Source organism: Eleginops maclovinus, chromosome 4 (assembly GCF_036324505.1).
Source record: "Eleginops maclovinus isolate JMC-PN-2008 ecotype Puerto Natales chromosome 4, JC_Emac_rtc_rv5, whole genome shotgun sequence".
NCBI classification, from domain to species: domain Eukaryota; kingdom Metazoa; phylum Chordata; class Actinopteri; order Perciformes; family Eleginopidae; genus Eleginops; species Eleginops maclovinus.
Genome location: NC_086352.1, coordinates 25826611 through 25849116, shown reverse-complemented (window position 1 = coordinate 25849116; position 22506 = coordinate 25826611). Strand labels below are relative to the sequence as shown.

At 40.2% G+C, this 22506-nt stretch overlaps 1 protein-coding gene and 1 long non-coding RNA gene across 6 annotated transcripts; one reads left to right on the top strand and one right to left on the bottom strand.

Moving 5' to 3' along the window:
- Positions 1 to 1137: 1137 nt before the first annotated feature.
- LOC134863708 (uncharacterized) lies at positions 1138 to 1567 on the bottom strand. Its single transcript, XR_010165710.1, has 2 exons — positions 1376 to 1567; positions 1138 to 1192 (listed from the first exon to the last, which is right to left on the bottom strand). It is a non-coding gene; the product is annotated as an uncharacterized LOC134863708 (long non-coding RNA).
- A 10584-nt stretch (positions 1568 to 12151) lies between these two features.
- On the top strand, positions 12152 to 19840 carry LOC134863683 (uncharacterized). 5 transcript variants are annotated; one of them, XR_010165705.1, is made up of 5 exons: positions 12152 to 13520; positions 14797 to 15396; positions 15704 to 17482; positions 17705 to 17848; positions 18726 to 19840. XR_010165705.1 is itself a non-coding variant. In XM_063882322.1 (2 exons), the coding sequence occupies exons 1-2, from the start codon at positions 18079 to 18081 to the stop codon at positions 19388 to 19390; spliced, it is 837 nt and encodes a 278-aa protein (XP_063738392.1). In that variant the 5' UTR covers positions 18069 to 18078; the 3' UTR covers positions 19391 to 19840. The 5 variants fall into 4 exon arrangements, 1 of the variants encoding a protein (XP_063738392.1); XR_010165703.1 differs by having other exon boundaries at positions 14797 to 17482; XR_010165702.1 differs by having other exon boundaries at positions 12152 to 17482.
- Positions 19841 to 22506: the final 2666 nt, after the last annotated feature.

Below are 22506 nucleotides of genomic sequence, written 5' to 3'. Positions count from 1 at the left end.
GGCTGAGACTCTGGGAAATGCATCCAGTCGGGTAAAGAGGGCCTTTTCAATCACCTCTGGGGCTGCATAACACTCCTGAAGACGTTCCCAAGCTTTCCCCAGTGCTATTTGTGGACTTGCTATGTGCACTGCACGGAGACGTTTCACCTGGTTGCTGGACTCTTTTCCAAGCCATCGCGTCATCAAGTCCAATTCCTCAGTGGCTGTGAGACCAAGTCCTTGAGTGGCATTTTTGTATGATGACAGCCAAGCACGATCATTTTCAGGTTTATCATCAAACTCGTACAAACTTGTATTCACTAGGTCACGCCGAGCTAAATATTGTGCCAGGTGTTCAGTTGCAGGCATACTTTGAGTATTTGTTGGCTGGGGGTTGAAGGATGGAGCTCCAATATTCAAGTCACTGATCTGCGAGGTAAGAGTCTTGGGAATAACCCGCGGACCTTCTCGGGTAAATGGATTCTGGCTGACTGACTCTTTGGCTGCTGGTGGCGCATAGTCTAAGTCATAGTCTGTAAAATCCACATTGTTTGTGCTGTCGTATGAAAAAACAGGCGGCTGATGGCGTGAAACAAAGGGGTTGTTCGGGCTATAACTGAGAGTGGCATAGGTAATTGGTTGAGTTGGTGGCGAACTAGCCTTCATGGCTGTTTGTTGGACGGAGTTAGTGGAATGGAAGTGAGTTTGGATGTATTCACTTGTCCGTTCAAGTTTGCTTTGTTCTGTTGAATTTGTTTCATCCAGCACAATATAATTGTTGCTTCCTGAAACTGCTGATTCCCAGACAGCTGCTACGGCTTCAGCTTCTGCTGCTTCACGGCAGATGGCTAGTGTTTCAGCCTCAGTCTCTTTTTTCACTTTTTCTATCCTAGCTTTGGCTTCTTGCTCAGCATATTCGGCACGCACTTTAGTAGCTGCTGCTTTTGCTCGTGCACGAAGTAAAGCATTGGTTGATGAGGCAGATGAATGAAAGCTGCTTCCACTTTTTCCTGATTTATTAGATGTAGCTTCCATCTTGACTCGTTATTCAATGCTAACTTCTCAGTCTTTTCACTGTGTTGTCTTCACTGCAGTGTAACAACTGAAGCTATCCAACAAGTTAAACTCTGATGCAATAACCAGGAGTCTGTGTCGTAGTTAACATTTCACTGTTGTTTACTGAAGATTCCAGCATTACATGGCAGAGTGAAAACTGCAACAAAACAAAGTTTGACATTTTTTAACATAAAGTTCAGCTTCACATGAAGTCTTATGAAATATCCTTGTAAATACATGTAAATAAAAACGATCTTTTAAGACTATTATTACCTTCTCTTTCAACTTTAAACTTAACTTAATCTATCAATTATTTAACTTAACAATGAGTTTTACTTACGACTTTGCTTCTAGCATCTTTCACGGTCAGGAATTCTTAAGTATTAACTGTTTTCAACAGATAGGAACTGAGTGGGAAGTAACTGATGACAAGGCAGGAAGTGGTAAGGAAGTTACAGGAAATTGTATCAAAGTAAAAGTTTGTATTCTTTCTCAATGTGTCAAAATAAAAGTCAAAATATATCGCCCTAATGGCGACACAAACCTGGTTACATAAATAACGTTACAACTCACCAGGAATGTCTTAGAAACATAGCTAGACAGGTTAGTGGATGTAGGGTTGGAAGCTAGCGCTAGCTATCTAATGTAAAGGATGTGCGTTGCTGATTGTCCTTTAGCTGTCTTAGGGTTTGATGAGTTAGTTAGTTAACATTATGTTGAGTTCCGTTCAAAGTTCATAGAAAAATGAACTTGTTCACTTCTTTTGAACTAGCTCATGCACAACACTGTTAACATATGACGTTTGGCTAGCTAGTAACTGCTAGCATGTTATTATTGTTCATCATTTGAGATCCAAATTACCGTATCAACTTCAGCCATCTCTTCTTCTCTGTTCATCGAGGGGAAATCGGTAAAAACAGATGGTTTTGTCGACATAATTTCTGTTACTACAACACGGGACACAGCACTGCACCATTGTACTGCCGCTGACAGTAGTAGAAACCATTAAAACTTTAGCGAGTGGACACGGAAGTGGCTTTTTTGATATGATGACGTGGCGACTAGCCATCCCCATAGGAGGATGTCGGAATAGAGGGTGCATCCCATGATAATGAACAGTATTTTCAGTGCAACTTTAAAGTAACCACCAAACCTTATAACCATATGATATCAATTCGTAGCAAAGTCTAAAGTTTTGAGGGTTCAGAATTAGGAGTAACAAGTTTGTAGTCCTTCAAGCAGCAGTAAGCACATTCGGTAAGCAGCAATCGGCTACTCCCACACAGGTCAGGTCATGGAGAATTTCTTAACAAGCTAGCCACGTTTCTGCAGGTGTGGAGAAATAATGTGTTTGCGGATTGCTCCCGCTGATGACTATTGTTTTCTTCGTCGACCTCAAAGACAATTTCAAGCCACAATAGAAGTTTTCCTGTCCTACCCCTGACATTTTTGTTCGACGTTTACTTTTCCCTGAGACTTTATTGATTGACAAGCTGGAAGTCCCTGATCCCTTCTCCTAGGTAAGGTCGCTAATTGGTGCTGTTTGCTAGAATGTATAGTGAACTGAAGTGTTGGCTGTGTGTGTTAGGTGGTTAGCCTAGCTTCGGAGGCTACCTGCTGTTTTAATGATGTCTTACAACGATAAAGCTGGCTGCTAATTACTGTTATGCTAGCTCTCCATGGACATTGGGAATTCGTGTTTTTTTATTTGTTTTTGTACTCTGTTTGGTTTATTCATGATGTTGTGATTATATTGTCCTGCACAGAGCCTTTTTCTCTCTATCATTTTGTATCACACACAATAGTGCTTCACATTTTCTTCCCCCACTCCATTTTCAGGTTCATGTTACAACTCAAAGCAATGCCTTTATGTGACAGCGTAGGTTACTGTTGTTCTTATCATAATTACATCTACACTGCTTTGCTTAGCTGCATCCTTTGTCAACCTGAAGCTTTCTGCAAGCTATATCCATGTACTGATGGTCATCTGCTGCTTATCAACACAGTTCAAATGAAGAGGCTGTCTGCTCTAACGCAAAACGTATTTGAATTTTGATATGCTAAAGTGAATAATCATCTGCTGCAGAGCTGGTGTGTTTCAGCCTGCTGCTGCTGCTGCACATCAGGTTCATTTTCGGCTGTGGATTTATCCATCTCACTTTTCTAAAAAGTCTATTCCAGTGCTTCTTGGACGTGGTTTGTTTATCACTGTCACTTCCCAGTCTCTGCTGTGCTGCTGAGCTTGGCGTTTGCTTGTGGGTAGTGACAACGTCAGACTAAATGCCAAATATTAACTCTTCTTACTTTCATGCATAGTGGAAGAAAAGGCCTTTCAGAGGCTCCTCTGCAAATCTTAGCGCTTAGTGGAAATATTGAACAGCATTAAATCTTCTAAAAATGATTGACTTACAATGACTGCAATGAATTTGGAAGGAAACATATTCCAAATGATAATGATAAATACTTTAAAGGGGTACTAATGTGTTTACCAGCACAACATGTTCATTTCATTAAGAAAAAAAAACTTTTAAAAAAGTACGAGTGACTCAGACACTACTGGCCACAAAGATGGGCCCATTAAGAAAATGACTGGATATTGAGGGCTGCAATGAGTGTTGCTTGTATTTTAAACAAAACTTCCTCTCTTTTGACTCTTTGGACATTTTCAGCCATGAAGAATAATTATGACAAAGGCTAGTCGTCTCTAGAAGTGAAATCCTGAACAGAAGACATAATGTCAAACATAGGTTATTTGCTTTAGCAGCTTTGAGTGGGTTGCATTTCTGAATGACTGTCTGCCTTGTATAGCATCCATGTGTCTTTACGTGCTGTTCAGCGAGATTTGCAGATTTGCAAATCTTTTCTTTGATTTCTTTGACTATATATTCTTAATAAAAAAGTACGCTTTTTTAAAAACTCTTCAGAGAGAAACATTGAATGCATTTTTTTGTACATGGATCATGTATGACCAGTAATATAGAATTAGATTAAGACAATAGAATGAGAAAACCAGTTTGTTAAGCGCAACAAACAAAACTGCAATCTTCAAATGATAGTCCCTATGAAGATGCATTGATGCTTCATGTTTGGATCCATGTACTGTATGTCACTTTGGTTAAGAGTCAGTTTTTGTGTACCACAATATTCCTATACTGTATGATTGCATTGAAAGACTATACATTATTATATTGAATTATTGCCCACCCCTAGGTGTAAACATATCAAATTTAATTTATTGGCATGAAAGTTTCAAGAACAAAGCTTCCAAGGATTTAAAACACAATGAGTCCAACTATTTGGAAAGTGCGCTATAATGGTTATAATCTCCTCTTACTTGAGCAACTCTTGTCTTTCTCCCATGCACTACCATCAGCCCAGAAAGCAAAATGGTTGTACTCAAAATAAAGTTTTTGCAACACTTTGTAGCAGACAGTGGGTTTACTTGAGGCTATAACTATTTTCGATGTCCATGTCTTGCCTAATTCCTCCATATCTTCAATTCTGTTAGAAGAATATTTGTGCAGCACACGCATCAAAAAATCCAGTTAGACTCATGGAGATAATAATGAACCACAAATAAAAATGTCAGTACTTTTTTAAATTCCCTAACTGTATTTGATAACCACATTTTTACGATGCATAAACACACGTATAAATAAACTGAAATAAATCATGCTTTAGGAGAAAAAAACAAAAACATCTCTTGCTTCTGAAAATGACCATACAAATAATTCAACATTAGACTATTCTGACCACTGCTGTGTTTTGCTTTTGTACTTCTAAATATGGTCTGACGTTGTCAAATGACCCTACCTTCAACTGGGAATTTCTCTGCACGCTTGAGAATTGCATTCCTGCTCGTCTGGGTTGACTTCAGTTTTCAGAGTGCCATGAAATGAGATGTGAAGATGACATAGTGTAGCGTATGAGATGAAATCCCTGACAGGGCCGGTGTAACCAAAGACATTCCCCCTGCATGACAGCCAGGCAGAGGCATAATGTGGCTTGAAATACAGTACAGCATACTTTATTTTCAGGAGGCTCATGCTGCCAAGTAGCCTTGTTTTTTTCACCCAGAAATCTTGAATCTATAGTAACTCCTGGAGCCTTGCGATGCTTCCTGACTCTGAGTGCAAAGTGTTGTTACGGTACAGAGCATCACAAATATGAATCTTATCAGCAAGAATTTAATGAATGTATTGTATGAAAAATACCCTTGTTTTCAGGAGATTACATAATTTTCTTTGAATAACTGAATACAATTAAATTGGAGCAGTGAAGTGGAGCAGGAAGTAATGAGTAGCTTAATTGTTTTGTCAATCAAAAGTTAAGTATTGAACATTTTTCATTATTGATTAATCCTTATGGTAATTTTCAAAAAACAAAACAGCCAATTATTCCCTTGTTCCAATTTCTATGTTCTGAATATTTTTCTGTGTTAAAGATTACAGTATAATAATTCACAATCTCAAATACTGTAGCACATATAATTGTTTTTTTTATAACACAATAATCTTGTATCAGTCAATTAGTGTACCTCTAGTGTAAACACGTCAGTCAAACACAAGATTAAAAGTGGTGTTTTTGTATGACTCTTCGTGGAGAAAGTTGGTTACAGATCAATCGATTAGATCAACTACACTGTAAAAAAAGGAAATTACAGTTGTTGTACTTACACACAATTTTATTGTAAGCTAATTCAGAAATACAATTTTGTCATCTAACAAATAAATTAATGTTTGCCCAACTCAATATTCTCAGAATTTGGTCAACAAGGAAATTTGATTCACCAAAACAAGATTTTTTGTTTCCCTCAACTTTCTAACAAGATTAGAAAGATTCTAACACAAAAAATTAAGTTTCCTCAACTGTATGTTCATGGACACGCCTACTACGGGGTTTCCTTCCTGTCTCCATGGACATACACAGGTCTCCACGAGTCGACCGTTCTACCATTTTCCCTCGAAGTTGAGAGGATTGCCAGACGTGAGATTCATATCAGGTAATTATTGTTATTTCTCTAAAATATGACTTAATAGAATGCGTAAGGCAAATAATTGAAGATAGATTTGGTCGCTGAACTAACCAGCGTCGTATATTTAATGTATTTCAACCAAATTAGCAAAGTTATTAGCTGATTTTAGTTTGCTAACTTAATGCTAATTTTTGAACGTGATGTTCTATGCACAGTCAGTAGCAGCAAATTGCTAAAATATTCAACTTAATTGTATGTACTCTATACACATGTTGTATAAGGACCGCGTGTGTTGCAGAAAGAACTGTCTGCTTAACAATCAAGCAGTAGTAGCTAGCGATAGCGACAGTAGCGCTAACATTGGTTGTAGAGGGAGAGTTAGAGTTTGTGCCCTTGTGTCTTAACTGAAGTAGAGGGAGAAGTAGCGCGAGGCTAGTTTGTGGGGTAACCTACATACAGGGCATTCGTAAATTGTCACTCCGAGCACATTCTGAAACTTTTTAACCGTTCGAAACACTTCCCAGAAAGACAGTATTTCACCAGTCTCATGATACTGTCAAATCCATAGACTGTATATATCGGTTAAAACGTTTCAGAGTGTGCTCGGAGTGGCAATTTACGAACGCACCCATAGACTTATATATTGACTGATATATTTTTTCTCTCGCATTAATGAATGCTGCTGTGGTTTTGAATTTACTGGTTTACTTTTAATTTGACTGTTCAGTAATTCATGGAAAATAAATATCTAAACTTAAAATTGCTAAAATATTCAACTTAATTGAATGTACTCCATACACATGTTGCATAAGGACCGCGTGTGTTGCAGAAAGAACCATGTGATGTCTGCTTAACAATCAAGCAGTAGTAGCTAGTGATAGCGACAGTAGCGCTAACATTGGTTGTGGAGGGAGCAGTAGCACGAGGATAGGCAAGGGCTAGGTTGTGGGGTAACCTACATACAGGGCATTCAGTACTAATATATAGACTTATATATTGACTGATATATTTTTTCTCTGCTGTGGTTTTGAATTTACTGGTTTACTTTTAATTGGACTGTTCAGTCATTTATGGAAAATGAATATCTAAACATAATCTGCACTTGAATAATTTATGGTGTCAACAGTGCAAGAAAGATGGCCTGCACTGTTTTTTCCTGAGGAGGTAATGTTTTCCTTTATGTTTTGTGTGTATGGTTTTCCCATGTGTATTTGTGTACTGAAACACTCATTCCTGTGTACTAGGCTATATGGTTAATCTTCTGATACACTATCATTTGAAAATGTAGTCTTTTCATTCAAATGATGAGATGAAAGTCTTGTAATGCATTGGCAGCTTTAGACTGGCATGACTATACCACATTAAGTCCTGGTATGGATATTATAATTATAAACTGTTTTTTTTTTTGTGTCCAGATATCTAAAGAATTTTATAGAGTCACCAGCAAAAACCTCCATGAAACTTGGAATGCATCTCTTGACAAGTATACGTCCCGCCTGATAAAACTTTACCGAGCCAGGAAGACAGCTTTTGGTCAAGATTTGGAAAAGTTACTGAATTCACTTGATGAAGAGGTGGGTAATGTTCCTCAAACTAAACTGTATGTAAAAAAGAAAAATAACCTTAAATAATCAAAATCACATGACATTCGATGTTTATAAACAGAGATTCTTAATTTGAGAGTTATCTTGCTGCATTACAGTGTGTGTCTGTCTGTGTGTGTGTCTGTCCATGGTTGTATGCACGTGTTCACAGACGGCAGACATTGCGCGCCATAGAAGGACGACAGCATTGAGAGGCCTTCCCATTTTTGTTAGAGAGGATGCATCAGAGTTCTTTCTGAAGTGCATGGTAAGTCAGTCCAGAGCATTTCGGTGTGATTAATAGATTTGCAGTGCCTCTTTCATATCTCCCCAGAAGCTGGATACATATTGACTGGTAGTCTTGTCCTAAATGTGACTGTAAACAACTAAATTAGCTTATGTGTTGACCGCAATTGTAATGGGGTGTTGGTATCACTAAAACATTTGCTGTGTCTGTTTTTTCCCACAGAACACAGACCCTGAGGAAGAGGTGGTTGGAGGAGTGGCAGTTGCCATACTGACTGTCTATGACGATGATGATGGCACCGAATCCCCACCAGTGACTGAAATCAATGTCATCTTGGAAGGGGCAGTTATAAAACACGACCTACCTGACCTCGCTGCTGCCTTCGCCTACCTGTTTGGCCTAATGTATGCAATGGACATAAGCTATCCAGAGAAGATGAGGTACACCTTTGAGGCCATCCAGACTATCTTTTCCGAGCTTGGTTCAAGATGCTCGCAGCGCACGCGATCCTTGAAAGAGAAGCTTTTGCTGTGAAGCCTGTGTATGATTTACACTCACACACACATACACACGAACGCACGCACGCCCAGCTCTGTCATCACTCCTCCATGAACAAGCCTACACCAGCTCTTTCACACACACACACACACACACACACACACACACACACACACACACACACACACACACACACACACACACACACACACACACACACACACACACACACCAGTAGCCCATTGATGTTGGAAAAATAAAAACAAATTGTATTCAATTAATTTGTTGTGTGTTGAATGATGGGGAGTGGTGAGGGGGATTGGTAGAACTAAAAAAACTGAGTTGGTAGAACTCCTGGAATCTATATGTAAAACTCATAAAACTGTGTTGGTAGAACTCAGAGCTTAAAGGTGAAACTCAAAAAACTGAGTTGGTAGAACTCGGAGCTTAAAGGTGAAACTCAAAAAACTGAGTTGGTAGAACTCAGAGCTTAAAGGTGAAACTCAAAAAACTGTGTTGGTAGAACTCAGAGCTTAAAGGTGAAACTCAAAAAACTGTGTTGGTAGAACTCAGAGCATAAAGGTGAAACTCAAAAAACTGTGTTGGTAGAACTCAATATTAACATGTGAAACTCAAAAGCCTTTGTTTGTAGAACTCAAAATTTCTATGCAACACTCCAAAAACTTGAGTTGGCAGAACTTAAAAATGTTTGTACACTCAACCACAGTGAATTTAAGTTAAGAAAACTCAAAAAACCAAATGCATCACGTTGCCTAGAAAATCTGTGTTCTGTCAACCGTTTTTTTTTTTACAGTGTAATGAAGGGTTGCTTGAATGTTTTTGGTGATGAACGAAGAACTATTTTTGTGTGTGTGTGTGTGTGTGTGTGTGTGTGTGTGTGTGTTCCATGTTGTGCAGTCAAGTGTAACATCCTACACTGCAGCTCTGCTCCCTCTGACAGATTATGATCCACTATATATTGTGATGAAAGCAGCAATGCTTAAAGTTCAAGTTGATGACATCCTGGAGGGCTTACACGTTGGCTGTTCGCAGTTTTCCCTGCAGTGATTCCTCTTTTATCTCCGCAGAAATGGAACAAATTCATTAGGTTGGTCGCCTGCCCTACGTGGCATTTTCTACATGACTTCCCCCCCCCCGCAGTACAGCTAATGAGTGTGAACAGAGGAAGTGTGATAGGAATGTAAGGGAGACACAGGATGGCCTAAGGGTGCTACTCAAGGAAAGGTCACTTAACACACTGATACTTCTGGGCATAACTACACCTATATATTTTTCAGATTTATTTTATTTCCACACGTTGAAGCTGTTGCAATTTGTAAGAGTAACATGGATTAGCTGGACAGGAAATAGTTCAATATGGTAATATTTATTTTGCATTTATGGTCAATCTTGGAAACTTAAAGTTGTCTCAATTGGAAGGTAAGGGTGTTTAAGGAAATACTATAGTGTCACCTCTTTAAATGTGCAAAATAAATTGAATATTAATCAATCCAATTCCTATTAAGGAATCATGGACTTTCCTTAGGTATTCTCTACCAAATGTCTTGCATCGTAGCATCCGTACTCCCTGAGCGATATATTTATTTTTCAATCACATTCCCACAGTAGCAGTCTTTCTGCTCTGGGTTGTTTGGACTGAACCCTTTTCTGCTTCAAGGTTCAACGAGTCGTACTTCCAATGGCCTTCTCTAGACAATTGTTGTCATAAGTTATTTGTGCACTCTTGGCCTTTTTATATCTCTCTTAAGAATTTCTGGCCCTTCTTCTGCGACGTTTGTCATTTATGAGTTGTTGTTGCTTGCAACAGAGCAGCCTGCTGGCAATTTTTTTTTTGCCTATGGTCCCATCCTTTGTATAATAGACATCTTTTAGATATAGACTACATCTGGTACCAAACATGATAAGAAATTGATAGTCACTTACTAATGAGGTACCATTTCTAAAGTTCTGGGCACATATAAGAATAAAAGAACCCATTTTGACTGTTAACCAATATCTATGTCTTTGTTCTTGTTTTTTCCCCCCTTTGTGCCTGGGAAACACAGACATTTACCCAGACATTTGTGAACAAATGTTTAATATAACAAACAAATCAAATAACTTTTTTAGTAAAAATAATCAGGGTACCCGCGAGGTCTTAAAAACGTGAAAAAGTCTTAAATTTAGTATTCGTAAATTAAGGCCTTGAAAAGGTATTGAATTTTGTTCACAGGTCTTAAATTTTGTTCAAAAAGTCTTAATTTTCATCCACCTCCTTATTTGATACGGCGCCACAACATGTATTTTTTTGTTCGTTGTTACAGCGAATCTTAGAACACCCAAACGTTGCATTTTAGTAGGTTACATCCTAAATATCAGGCAACCTGTACCGATTCATTGTAAACTGATTGAGACGCTGACACCCCCCTCTGCATTGCATTGTGTTCTCTTTGGTACAGTCTTTGAGTTCGCGCGAAGTGAAATCCGAAAAAAATGTGTTGACATTAAAGTAGGCTACTCTATTTGCTAGAGATGGGCAAATGTCGGTTCAATCCGTCGTGGGTACACGACCCTAAGTATAACTGGGTTCAGCCTGTGCCAGGGAATGTGTGGGAGGCACAGTGTACTTTATGCAGAAAAACCTTCAAACTTGGGACCATGGGGCATATAGCCTTGAACTCCCATATGAAGAGTGCCAAGCACACAAAATTGGTTGAAGTGCGTTCGAGCCAGGCACCGATAGCAACTTTCTGTGTGCCACCTTCAGTGCAGTCTACCTCCGTGGCTAGCGCTACACCACTGCAGCAGGTACCACTGTCAGGGTTACTGTGCGGGTCAACACCAACTCTGCAGGCAGAGGTAATATGGACTCTTAGGACAGTATACGAACACCACTCCTACTCCTCCAATGAGGGCATCACCGATGTATTCAAATGCATGTTCCCTGACTCTCAAATCGCGGCAACATTTTCATGCGGGAGCAACAAGACAGCGTATCTTACGAAGTTCGGTCTCGTCCCTTTTATCAGTAAGGAGCTCACCGAGCAGGTAAACCAGGCTGTTGGTTTTGTGCCAATGTTGGACGAAAGCCTCAACAAAAGCACAAAAACCAAACAGCTTGACATCCATCTCCGCTACTGGGGCGGTGACCGTGTTCGATCACGATATTTTGGCTCGCAGTTCATGGGCCATGCAAAGGCGGTGGACCTTCTCAGTAATTTCAAGGTAAGTTGCTACAGATAACATTTCTGAAGAATACTTAATAAAAGATAATTCAATATGTAACCTAAAGGTAAAACAGGGATGTTTTGAAATTAAAGTCCATATAGGCAGAGCATATCCGTGCTACAGTGAGGCTCTGCACAAGAGATAAGCTAGGCTACTTTATGAAATGGTAAACAGGGCTGTACAATTATTCCCATGCTAACTTCAGAGCCCGCGCTAATGCGCTACTGCCATCTAGAGGAAATCGTTTTTGTCAATATTGAGTCATCACGTTTTCTTAGTTGCTTACCGTGCATTACCTAGATAAGAATTGCGATTCTTAAAACAACTGAGCTGAACAAGTTATTAGCAATTTGTCTAGTATAGTTTTGTTAGTAACTTTTCACACAGTCTGGCAACAAACTGCAGGAATAGCAGCACTGTGGAATAATGAATAGGCCTTCTATAATCTTACACAGTAATATGTAGTCTATTACTGTTAAGACTGACAAAATGTAAAACAAATAAAAAAATCTGTTGCCCTTTCATATGAAAATGTATATAGTGTAAACTGTTATATCACATGGATTTTTTTTTTTTTTTTTTTAAACCCAAAACGCGATAACTCCACGGCTTTCGAGTCTGTTCGTTCTCTGCCAATGGTAGGAAAGAAGCGCCGCTGTCCAGTTCTGATGTTAAACAGTGTTAGCCAATCAGAAGCAAAACGGGGCGGGCCTTAACACAACGCGCCTCGATCAACTAAACTGTAGCACAGATAGGCCTACTCTCTTACTACGAAGGCTGTGACTGTAGTTAATGGAGAGAGGGGCATAGGAGCAGGCGCGATGCAGTACATGAAACCAGGGGAAAATACCCTCGAGATAGATAAAGGTCTGAAAAATAAATGGCGCTGGGTATGGCTGGAGGAGATTGGACGAGATGGCAAACCATTTAGCAGTTGGTGTAAGAAGTTGAGTGAGACAGGCGCTTGCTTCTGCACGCTGTGCTCCAGGAGGCTAATATATGCATCCAGCGGCAAAAAGGTTCTTCGTAAACACGAATCAGACCCTCGTCACCTAGCTGCTGTTCGTGCTGTCCCACACACGACGCGTTTACCAGGAGCAACAACAACATCTGATGTACCGGCTTCCATAACTGACCGTGTGTGTGAGTTAAAAATACGGGTGTGTGCATTTCTCGCAGAACACGACCTCTCCTTCACGCTATCACAACCCCTGGTCGAGCTGTGTAAAAAAGTAGCGGAAGATAAAATTGCACTAAGTAAAATGTCCATTTCAAATCAGCTGGCCAGCTATTTCAACACTCACGGGATAACACCTGAGTTTAAAAGGCAAATTTCCACCAAACTGAAAAACAACATGTTTTCCCTGAACGTCGACGAGGCCACCAATAATAACATGGATAAAGTCCTCAATGTTCTTGTTCGTTTTTTTGACAATGAGGAAAATGCTGTTAAAACGCAACACCTCGCTAGTCGAAAAATGAACATAGCCAATGCTGCAGCACTTACCCAGGAATTGAAGGATGTGCTGCAGTCCTATGGTTTAGGGCTGCAGCAGGTGACCAGTATTTTACTGGACAATTGTGCGGTTATGCGGGGAAAGAAGTCCGGTCTCGAGACACAGTTGCGCAGGGAGAACCCGCACCTGCTGGATATATCTGGCGACACAGTCCATATGGTTTCTAACGGTGCAAAAGCCATGATGAGCCCTTTCAAGGCAGAGGTGGAAGATTTCTGCTCGGATGTGTTTTATGACATAGAGAAGTCTCCGAAACAGAAAGAAATATTTTCGGAATTCCAGAGATTACTCCATCTTACACCGAAGAGCTTGATCAGGCCCATCAGTAACAGGTTCCTGCAGATGTTGGAGGTGTGCAATAGGGTGAGAGAACTCCTGGATGTCCTGATTGTGCACTACTACAACCTACTGGATCCGGGCGAAGAGCATAAATACAGGTAGGTACAAAGCATTTAAAAATGTGTGTGAATTAAATCGTATTTGTCACAGTATAGCCTCTCAGCCTGGCTCAAAATACGCGACTATCGTGTCCGATTCTCGGCTGAGACCCCCCCTTACGACAATTGCGATTGTCTTTGTGTGCGGCGAAACCCAATGTAAAAGTCGGACACAAAGTCGGGACTTGTGTAGTTTTAGCCTAGTCGTTTCTATGAGCACTCTTCACAAAATAACACAGAGTACACAGCAGAGGTCCTCTTTATTTGCTCACCCGTGCGGTTACCTGGCATACATGCGTGCTTTTAAATGTTGACAACATCCGAAACCTACACCTACGAGCCGCGTCTTATCCCTTGCGCTGTCATTCAGCAGCACCCCGTTGGGATTGATAGTTGATATATAACTATTTTGTCTTGCGCGAAAATAAAACGACCTTCCTTTTTAAGGAGCTTTTTTCTTTTCTTTTTTTGAACATGTGTTATATTCTGGCCTATAGCCTTCCCTTATGAGAAAATGTGTTGTAGTGCAGAATCAAGCTGTTTTTTTTAATAGTGGCTATAACGGCTTTATAGTATTGCTGTAGTTAATGCAACACATGAAACTGCCAGCTATATGCTGTATGATGATATGATAAAAATATTGCATTACTGACAGTTTTTTTTTTCATTAAAAAAATAAAATAGGGATGTATTAGTGTATTGTCTATAATGCTGTATGTTATAACATGCAGCCTTAATCCCCATATGGTTTTATAAGAGGGAGCATAACGTGGGTGTGTGTGTGTGTGCACTCCAGAAAGTTACTCAAACAAGTCCTTGAAAGGCACGAGGTCTCGCCTCAGGAAAGGGCCAGAATAGAGGTTCTGCAAGGAGAACAGGCCACAGCATCCAGGACCCAAACAAACCAGAGCCGGAAGGAACGCATCTCTGTGCTATTCACAGATTTTGATAGGCTCACAGTCTTGATTGACCTGTTCAGAGGTATCTTGAATGAGTAGGAAAATCCATGGCTAGTTTACATACATTTATTTATTACTTGGTGGTAATGGCCCAGCTCTCCTGGATGGCATAGCTTTTTAGTTAAGACAAGGTGCAAATGGAACAGTTAGGTCTATTTTTCAACAAAAGTAATCCACCTCAAGAGAATTCCTTACAGCATTGTATAGTTAGTAACTGTACTGTAATTACCTAGTTGCATAGTAGTAACTGATGTCTTGTTCTAAGTTTTAATTACAACTAATGGAAACATGCCTAAATGTTTTTTGTATGTTTACAGGTGTCCTTCCAACATTTCAGGCATTTCTGAAAAAACTGCAACATGAGAAACCAATGGTGCACTTGTTGCATGTTGAAATGTTGGCACTGGTAAGAGAGCTGCTAAGCAAATTCATGAAGCCAGGAGCTATCCCCCTGAGTGTCAAAGAGATCCTCAAGATCAATGTACGGGATGCAGCGTTACAGCTGCCTAACAAATCCCTGTGTGTTGGAAAATATGGATACTCTGCCATGACCAAGGCCCGTGTGGCGAAGACACTGTGGGTTGGAAACTTGTACAACTCCCTCAGAGAGGGCTACATGAAGGCAGCAGAGTTTCTACTCAAAAACCTTCCCCTCGACAACCACATGGTCACCTCACTCTCGGCTCTGACCCCATCCCTCATACAGTGTGACTCCTTAGGTTCAGCATTCATGGCATTAGGGAAGGCCTTGCCTAATGTGGTTCCACCTGAAGCACTCGGCCCACTGCGGGAGGAGGTTCGTGCATACCAAATAGATGCTGACCTGGTACCTCTGGCCAATACCTATGTTGAAGAAAACAGCCGAGTGGATGTGGACTGGTGGAGTCAGGTGGCACTTCTAAGAAATTCAGAAAGAGGTGTGAGATACCCAACCCTGATCAAACTTGTGAAAGCCCTTCTTTCAATTTTCACAGGCCCGCTGGTGGAGGGGTCTTTCAACATAATGGATGACATACTGGAGGCAGACAGGTGCAGGATGAATGTGGAAACGTATGAGAGCCTCGCCATAATTAAGTCAACAATGAAAGCCAGGAAGTGGACGGCCTCAACAATGTTAATTGACCAGCCTTTAAGGAATTCTTGCCTTTCCTCCTATAAAACATACCAACTCCACCTAGAGAAAAAGAAGGCAAGAGAACAGGGAATGAGGGAGAAAAGGATGAGTGAGGCCATGAGGGTGAGGTCTACAGCGGTGGCAAACAGAATAGTGACCCAGGCGAAGAAATCAAAAGGGCCATCCTCTTCCTCCACTAGGCCAGCTGCCTCACCTAGACCAACCAGACCTTCACCAAAGACCATCTCCTCTGCAAAAACAAGACCTTTTCGACCCACTGGGCCCTCCACCACCTCCTCTGGGGCAGCTAAAAAGCCATCCAGCTCCTCCTCTGGGCCCTCTGCCTCCTCGTCTGGGGCAACTAATAAGCCTTCCGCCTCCTCATCTGGGCCCTCTGCCTCCTCATCTGGGCCCTCTGCCTCCTCATCTGGGCCCTCTGCCTTCTCATCTGGGCCCTCTGCTTCCTCATCTGGGCCCTCTGCCTCCTCCTCTGGGCCATCCACTGCATCCTCTGGGCAACCAAAGTTATTTTCTCTGTTTCATGGTCCAGCCAAGAAATCCTCTTCAATAGCCTCAACTACCTCTGGAAAAAGGAAGAGTTCGGATGACTCAGAACCCGGAAAAAAGAGGAAAAAATAGAGCACTTTGTTTCATTTTTTGAATCTAGTTTTGATAACTTAAACCCCACTAAAAAGTACTTTGGAGATACAAATGCACTTTGTTTATTTCTTTCTATTTGATTTAAGTTATCATTTCATGTAGGAGTTAATGTTTTTGATTACTTGTTTTGATATTACTTGATATAACTTTCTATTGGTTTTATTAACATCTGTGTATTTAATTTGCCATTTTATTTCTGATGAACAAAGTTCAAAGTTATTGAAATGTTGAAATTGTTGAATTATTTGATTTATTAAAACTGTTTGAAAAGTAAATCAGTCCTTTTAATGTACCCTAAATTTCAGAGTGCATTTACTACAGCATGCTCAAAATTCACTATTTAAGAGTGTTTTTATCAAAAGGGGGGCACCAGGGGGGTCACGGCCACGGAAGGGGGCCATGGCCCCCAGTTTGGGAACCATTGTGAACACTATACAATAATCTGCATACATGTATATAGTTGTTTGCATGAGTCTAAAAAGTTCAGGCTCAGGATTTTTTTTTGCTTTAATCCCTGTATATCAGCAACTTGTTCAATCCAATATTCCCCTACCCAAAGCATGATACAAATGGTTATAGAGCACTTTTATATTGTATGACAGAATACTGCAAAGGTGTTTGAATTTTGTTTCTGATATTTCTTGTAGGAGTGTTTATGTGACCTTGATTTGAGGAGGATGGTCTCTTTGTCCATGGACGGACCCAACGTCAATTGGCGTTTTCTTGAGATGCTGCGGACGGAGCATGCTGAGCATTTTGGGGGTGCCCAGTTGGTTGTAGTGGGAAGTTGTGGGCTACACACTCTACATAATGCTGTCAAATGTGGATTCACTGAGTGGCATATGGAGAAGTTCTTAAGAGCTCTTCATACTATTTTTCACAATGTGCCAGCAAGAAGGGAGGGTTTTTGCAATCTTACAAAGTCCAAAACCTTTGCTTTGCCTTTCTGTGGTCACCGCTGGATCGAGAACCTCCCAGTAGTGCAGAGAGCCATTGAGATCTGGCCTGACATGAAGAAATATGTTGATGCTGTTACAACCAAGAAGCTCCCAAACCCTGGAACGTCTTCTTATGACACCATCGAGGTGGCAACCAAAGACCCTCTTATTTTGGCAAAGCTGCATTTTTTCATGGCAGTTTCACGAAGTGTGACACCCTTCTTGACAAAGTATCAAACGGATGAACCTGTGCTTCCATTCTTTGCCAATGACTTGGCTGAATTACTGAAGGTAAGCTGAATCTTTTAAGTGAATCTGTGTGAATATATGTCTTTTTATTTAACATCATCTCTTTTCATTACAATAAGACTACTGCTGGTTGATTTGGGCCAATATGTGACCACAGACTACATCTATATAATCAATTTCAAATAGCTCAAGTGTATTGTGACAATGATGCTACTGTGTCCCAAAGACATTTTCATTCTCGGATATGTTTTCCCTGTTTTGTAGAATTTGCTGAGGCGATTCATCAAGCGAGAGCTACTGACTGATGTCACACCTCAGCACTTGGTACGGCTTGATGTCACTGACAAGCAGTCGAGGGTGCATCCAAAGGCAGTGGACATCGGCATTGGTGCAGAGACTGCCATAAAGGTATTCTGGAAATAATCATGGCCGACAAGTAGGCGTTTCACAAAATTGCAATTTGGTGGTTAAAGGGAAAGAGCAAGGAGAGTTGTGTTGTAAACAGTTGTGTTGTAATCAGGGACAGTTCACTTCAGCTAGTCCTTATTCATCCTTAGGAACTCCAACAGCGGAGTAAATCCTCAGAGGAACTTTCCATCCTACATTTTCAAAACCAATACATGGAGTGTCTATCCAAAATGGTCCAGAAGATTCAGGAGAGGAGCCCTTTGAAGTTTCCGATTGTTAGACAATTAACTTGTCTGAACCCAGCCTTTATGTACAGCAACCCTGAACTGTGTCAGAAACAGATGAAGAGCATAGTCAGGAAGTTTCTACAAGACAGACAGTTGGATGGAGGAGTTGCTGCTGGTACATATTCATACATTATTTTATTGATGAGGTCTAAACATAAGCATACAATTTACTAATGTAATACCTGTACGTAAGGGATAAAGAACATCATGGTATTCTTGTATCAAAAAATACTGCATGTTCAAAGTGGTAGCACAGGCGTTACACCTCAAAGTGCATTATTTGTTTTATCTACGAATGCAGTTCGTTATCCTGATTATGCCATTGTTGTCATGCCATTATAAGTTAGAATAATGCTGTGCAGTGCATAGCACTAAGTGTATTGTAACACTCTTTAATGTGACAGTTCATTGAAGCTTCCCAATGCGGCCGATGGTCAAAAAATAGGAACTACGTAATAAGAATCATAACATAATGCATATGCTAACACAGCACAATAGGACATTAGATCAAGCAGTCGTATGAATAATAATATATTACTGATATTGTAGCTATACATTTATTTGAATGCTCTTTCATCCACTCTTCTTAGGTGATCTGATCACCCAGAAGTTCTCAGAGATGCTGTCCCTGGAGGTCCGAACTGAAGAATTTCAGTCCTTCCAGCCATTCAAGAAAAGACTGGATGTCTTTCTAAGCAACATCATCAGTGAGACCTACCCACAACTTTGGTCCTTTATCCAGAAGCTTCTACTTCAATCACACGGGCAGGCAACAGTTGAGCGGGGCTTTTCGGTGAACAAAGAAATTGAAACTGCTAACATTCACGAAGACACCGTTGTAGCGCAGAGAATCGTCTGTGACTACATCTCTCTCCATGGAGGGGTTACCAAGGTCCCCCTCACGCCAGCCCTGCTTTCCTCGGTCTCATCTTCCAGAGCAAGATATAGAATTCATCTTGAGACGGAGAGAAAAAAGAGAGAATCTCAAGCAGAGTCAGAAAAACGAAAGGCCATTGAGGAGAACCTGGAGCAACTGAGAAAGCACAGAAGATCCATCAAGGAGGTAGCCGAACATCTGCTCAGGGATGCTGATAAGTTGGCAGACCAGGCTGAAGCCAAGCAAGCAGGCAGCAAGATGGCGGAGCTAATAGCAAAATCGAATGCCTTTAGAAGGAGCCACAAGGAAAAGATGGCTGAACTCATTAAACTGGACGAACAGATTGCTGCCAAAAGAGCTGAGCTCCAAAAGCTGTAGGATCTATTGAAATGCACACAGGCACACCCACAGACGAATGCAGGCACACGCACACACAAACACACACACACACGTACACCCCTCACAGTTATTGTTTTAAATTATTCTGTCTCAGGACTTAAATACAGTGTAGATTGCAACAACCGCACACAGGCACACCCACAGACGAATGCAGGCACACGCACACACAAACACACACACACACGTACACCCCTCACAGTTATTGTTTTAAATGGTTCTTAAATTAATGACTTAAATACAGTGTAGACAGGCTGTAGGTTACTTTGGGAAAAAACATCCATACAAAGGCGCACCCACAGACGTGTGCATGTGCATACATGCACTCCTCACACAGTTATTGTGTTTAAATATGGTGAATGTTATGTTGAAGCAGATCTTTGAAAGCTGTTGTCCTCAGAGCATATTGTTCATTAAAGTTATTTATTTGATTGATTGATTGATTGATTGATTGATTTTCAATTTTTTCATTAATACGCATACCAGGGAAGGTGCGACGTTGGTCTTAAATTTTATTGAAAGTGGTCTTAAAAAGGTCTTAAAAAGTCTTAAATTTAAGACTAAAAATCCTGGGGGAACCCTGAATAATGCTTCATAAGTCTTTTGAGTCTGAGAACATTTCAGTTGTAACATAGCTCATACACTCAAAGTTAACGTACAGCAGAAGCTTTACCAGCCATGCAAGTTTCCCACATATTGAGTACTCTTTGGCTGGTGCCTATTCTTATTTGGCCAAAATGTCCACACAAGGTAGAGTACTTGTCTAAAGTTTGTCGGAAGGAAGTACTGACTCGGTCCATGTGTAGTAATTTGCCGTCCGTTGCAGTTGATCAGCTCAGTACATATCCTAGCACTTCCTGCCCTTTCTGCCCTGTGATTGTATGGCTAGGAGAAAAATGACAGTGAAGTTTTTAAAGATTTTTCAACTCTCGGCAACCAGAGAAAAAACTAGAAACCTGCAGTGCTCAGCACCTCGTCATGCTGTTGGATAAAAAAGAGAAAAATCTAAAACATTGCGGTTGTAGCAGTTGCTTGCCATCTCCTGAGGTTGCTGATGTTCAGCCGATAAATCAGTATGTCCCTATCACTTAAAACATGTCTCGCATCAGTTGAGCAGCAGTTTAATCTCTTGATAACTCTGAATTTACATATTATATTCTGTTTAAAAGAGCTGCCAGTTGTTAGCATTAATAATTGGTAATAAGTATGCCTAATCAAGAGACTACAGTGTACTCATGCATTCCTTGATTGAGCGAAAGGAGAAGAGAGCGTGCGTCGAGAGATCTGAAAAGGAAGCAGAGCTGTCTTTTCACATTAGATGAAGGCAGTAAGAGTTTCAGAGCTGAGGATAATTGGAGACTTTGTCCTTAAAGGTGAATCTGACATATATGTGACATTTTTTGAGGGACTACAGCAGCGCCCTGATAAGACTGACACCCCACAGGTCCACTATTAGCACCATCAGCACACAGCAACTAGCTGGAGTTTGGAAAAAAACCCATCTCATTAGAAGAGATTCTTTCAGTCATTTTCTCCATGACTTGTTTTGTCTATAAATGTCAAAGAATTCTATCTTAACTGTGAAAAGGTTTTGTTAGTTTGACAAACAGTACAGTACCTAGAGATTTTCACTTTACTGCCATATAAGGCAAAGAAAATAAATACAAATATTTAAGTTGGACCAATGAATTGTTAGCATTTTACTTAAGAGATTGTTACTACTAAAAATAGTTGCATTTTCATTGGATAAAATAATTAATGGAATTACTCCATTATTTCCGAGCTATCCTTCCCCCAACTTGCAGGCAATATCATGTTATGTTAGTTAAGATGTTCCTGTCCCTGAGATCTTTTCAGAGCGTGAAATGGTTACTGCATTTCACGCTCTGAAATACTTTAGGTACATTTAGTTAGCACATGCATTTTAGTATTGTATGGCCTTGATCAAAAGTTCACCTAATGCATTCAATATTAGACCTCAAGAGGGTGTAAAAGCAATGAATCTCATTATTCCCCATTTAGATGTAGTTTTTGAATTATTGCAGTGAAGTGAATTATCATATATTACTAGTACCCTGCCCAATTAAAATATTTGATTTCCCAATGAGATGGACTTTTATTATCCATAATAATGAGCAATAAGATTCTCATTCCATTCAACAGAGGGATGATAACCCATACATAAGCTTTTTACTAATAGTAAGACATTTCTTTTAATGAAAACAGTCTTGAAAACGGTACGGCTCCTTTTTTAATTTGCCTTTATTCACTTCCGACCGACCAAAGGGTTTCATTGGTCGTCCAGTGCAACTCCGTAACCGCATAATTAGGGCTTTATTCAGCAGTCATTTTAATATATGCAATGACCTAATCAATTTCAGACCTCACATTTGTTCCAAGATTCATCACAAGTTGCGCAGCCACAAGGAAATTCAGCTGTACATGAGTTATGTATAATAAAAAGGATACAAACATGGTAGTACTAAATCATGTCAGGAAACTCCTGGCGCACACATTGTTCTATAAGTTAAGAGTCCAATACATTTTCTCCACGTGCGTCTACTCAACAACTAATATATAAAAACTGAAGAATCATATAGGTGTGCAGTAGCTGCTTGGGTTGGGCTGTATAACAAATAGCCCTTTCTTGATCAGATTATAATCAAATAAAAAAATGCCCAAGCTATTCACTTTTGATGTAAAGGGATTGGTATTCTTGTTTGAGAGAATGTCAATATCAGATTTTAACATTTATACTGATGGACATTTTCAACAGTACCTGTAGTATTAATGGCTGATAGTATGAAACTTTCAACAGATCCTTTGTAGTAGGGGACATTTTCTGAGGCAAGTGAGCACTCCCTGATGCTTTGAGTTAATAGATGCTGGAACAACCCCTCTGAAATTGAAAAGCTGGCTAAAGCATTTGGAACATTATATCTTTGCCAAACAATAGTCAAGTTTGCAGAGCATATGTTTGTGTGAAGAGAAAAATCTTTGGAGAGCAATATCCTTTCATCCTGTACCCTAGGTGCAAAAATTATTACACAGGGTCTATTTCCATAACAAAGAAACTGAAACATGAACTTGAGTGGTTT

Excerpts from the sequence above, each read along its gene's own strand:
- LOC134863683 (XM_063882322.1), top strand. The coding sequence starts at position 18,079 with ATGGTCCAGAAGATTCAGGAGAGGAGCCCTTTGAAGTTTCCGATTGTT. Across the intron at positions 18,251-18,725 it reads GGATGGAGGAGTTGCTGCTG|GTGATCTGATCACCCAGAAG; the intron begins GTACATATTCAT and ends CACTCTTCTTAG.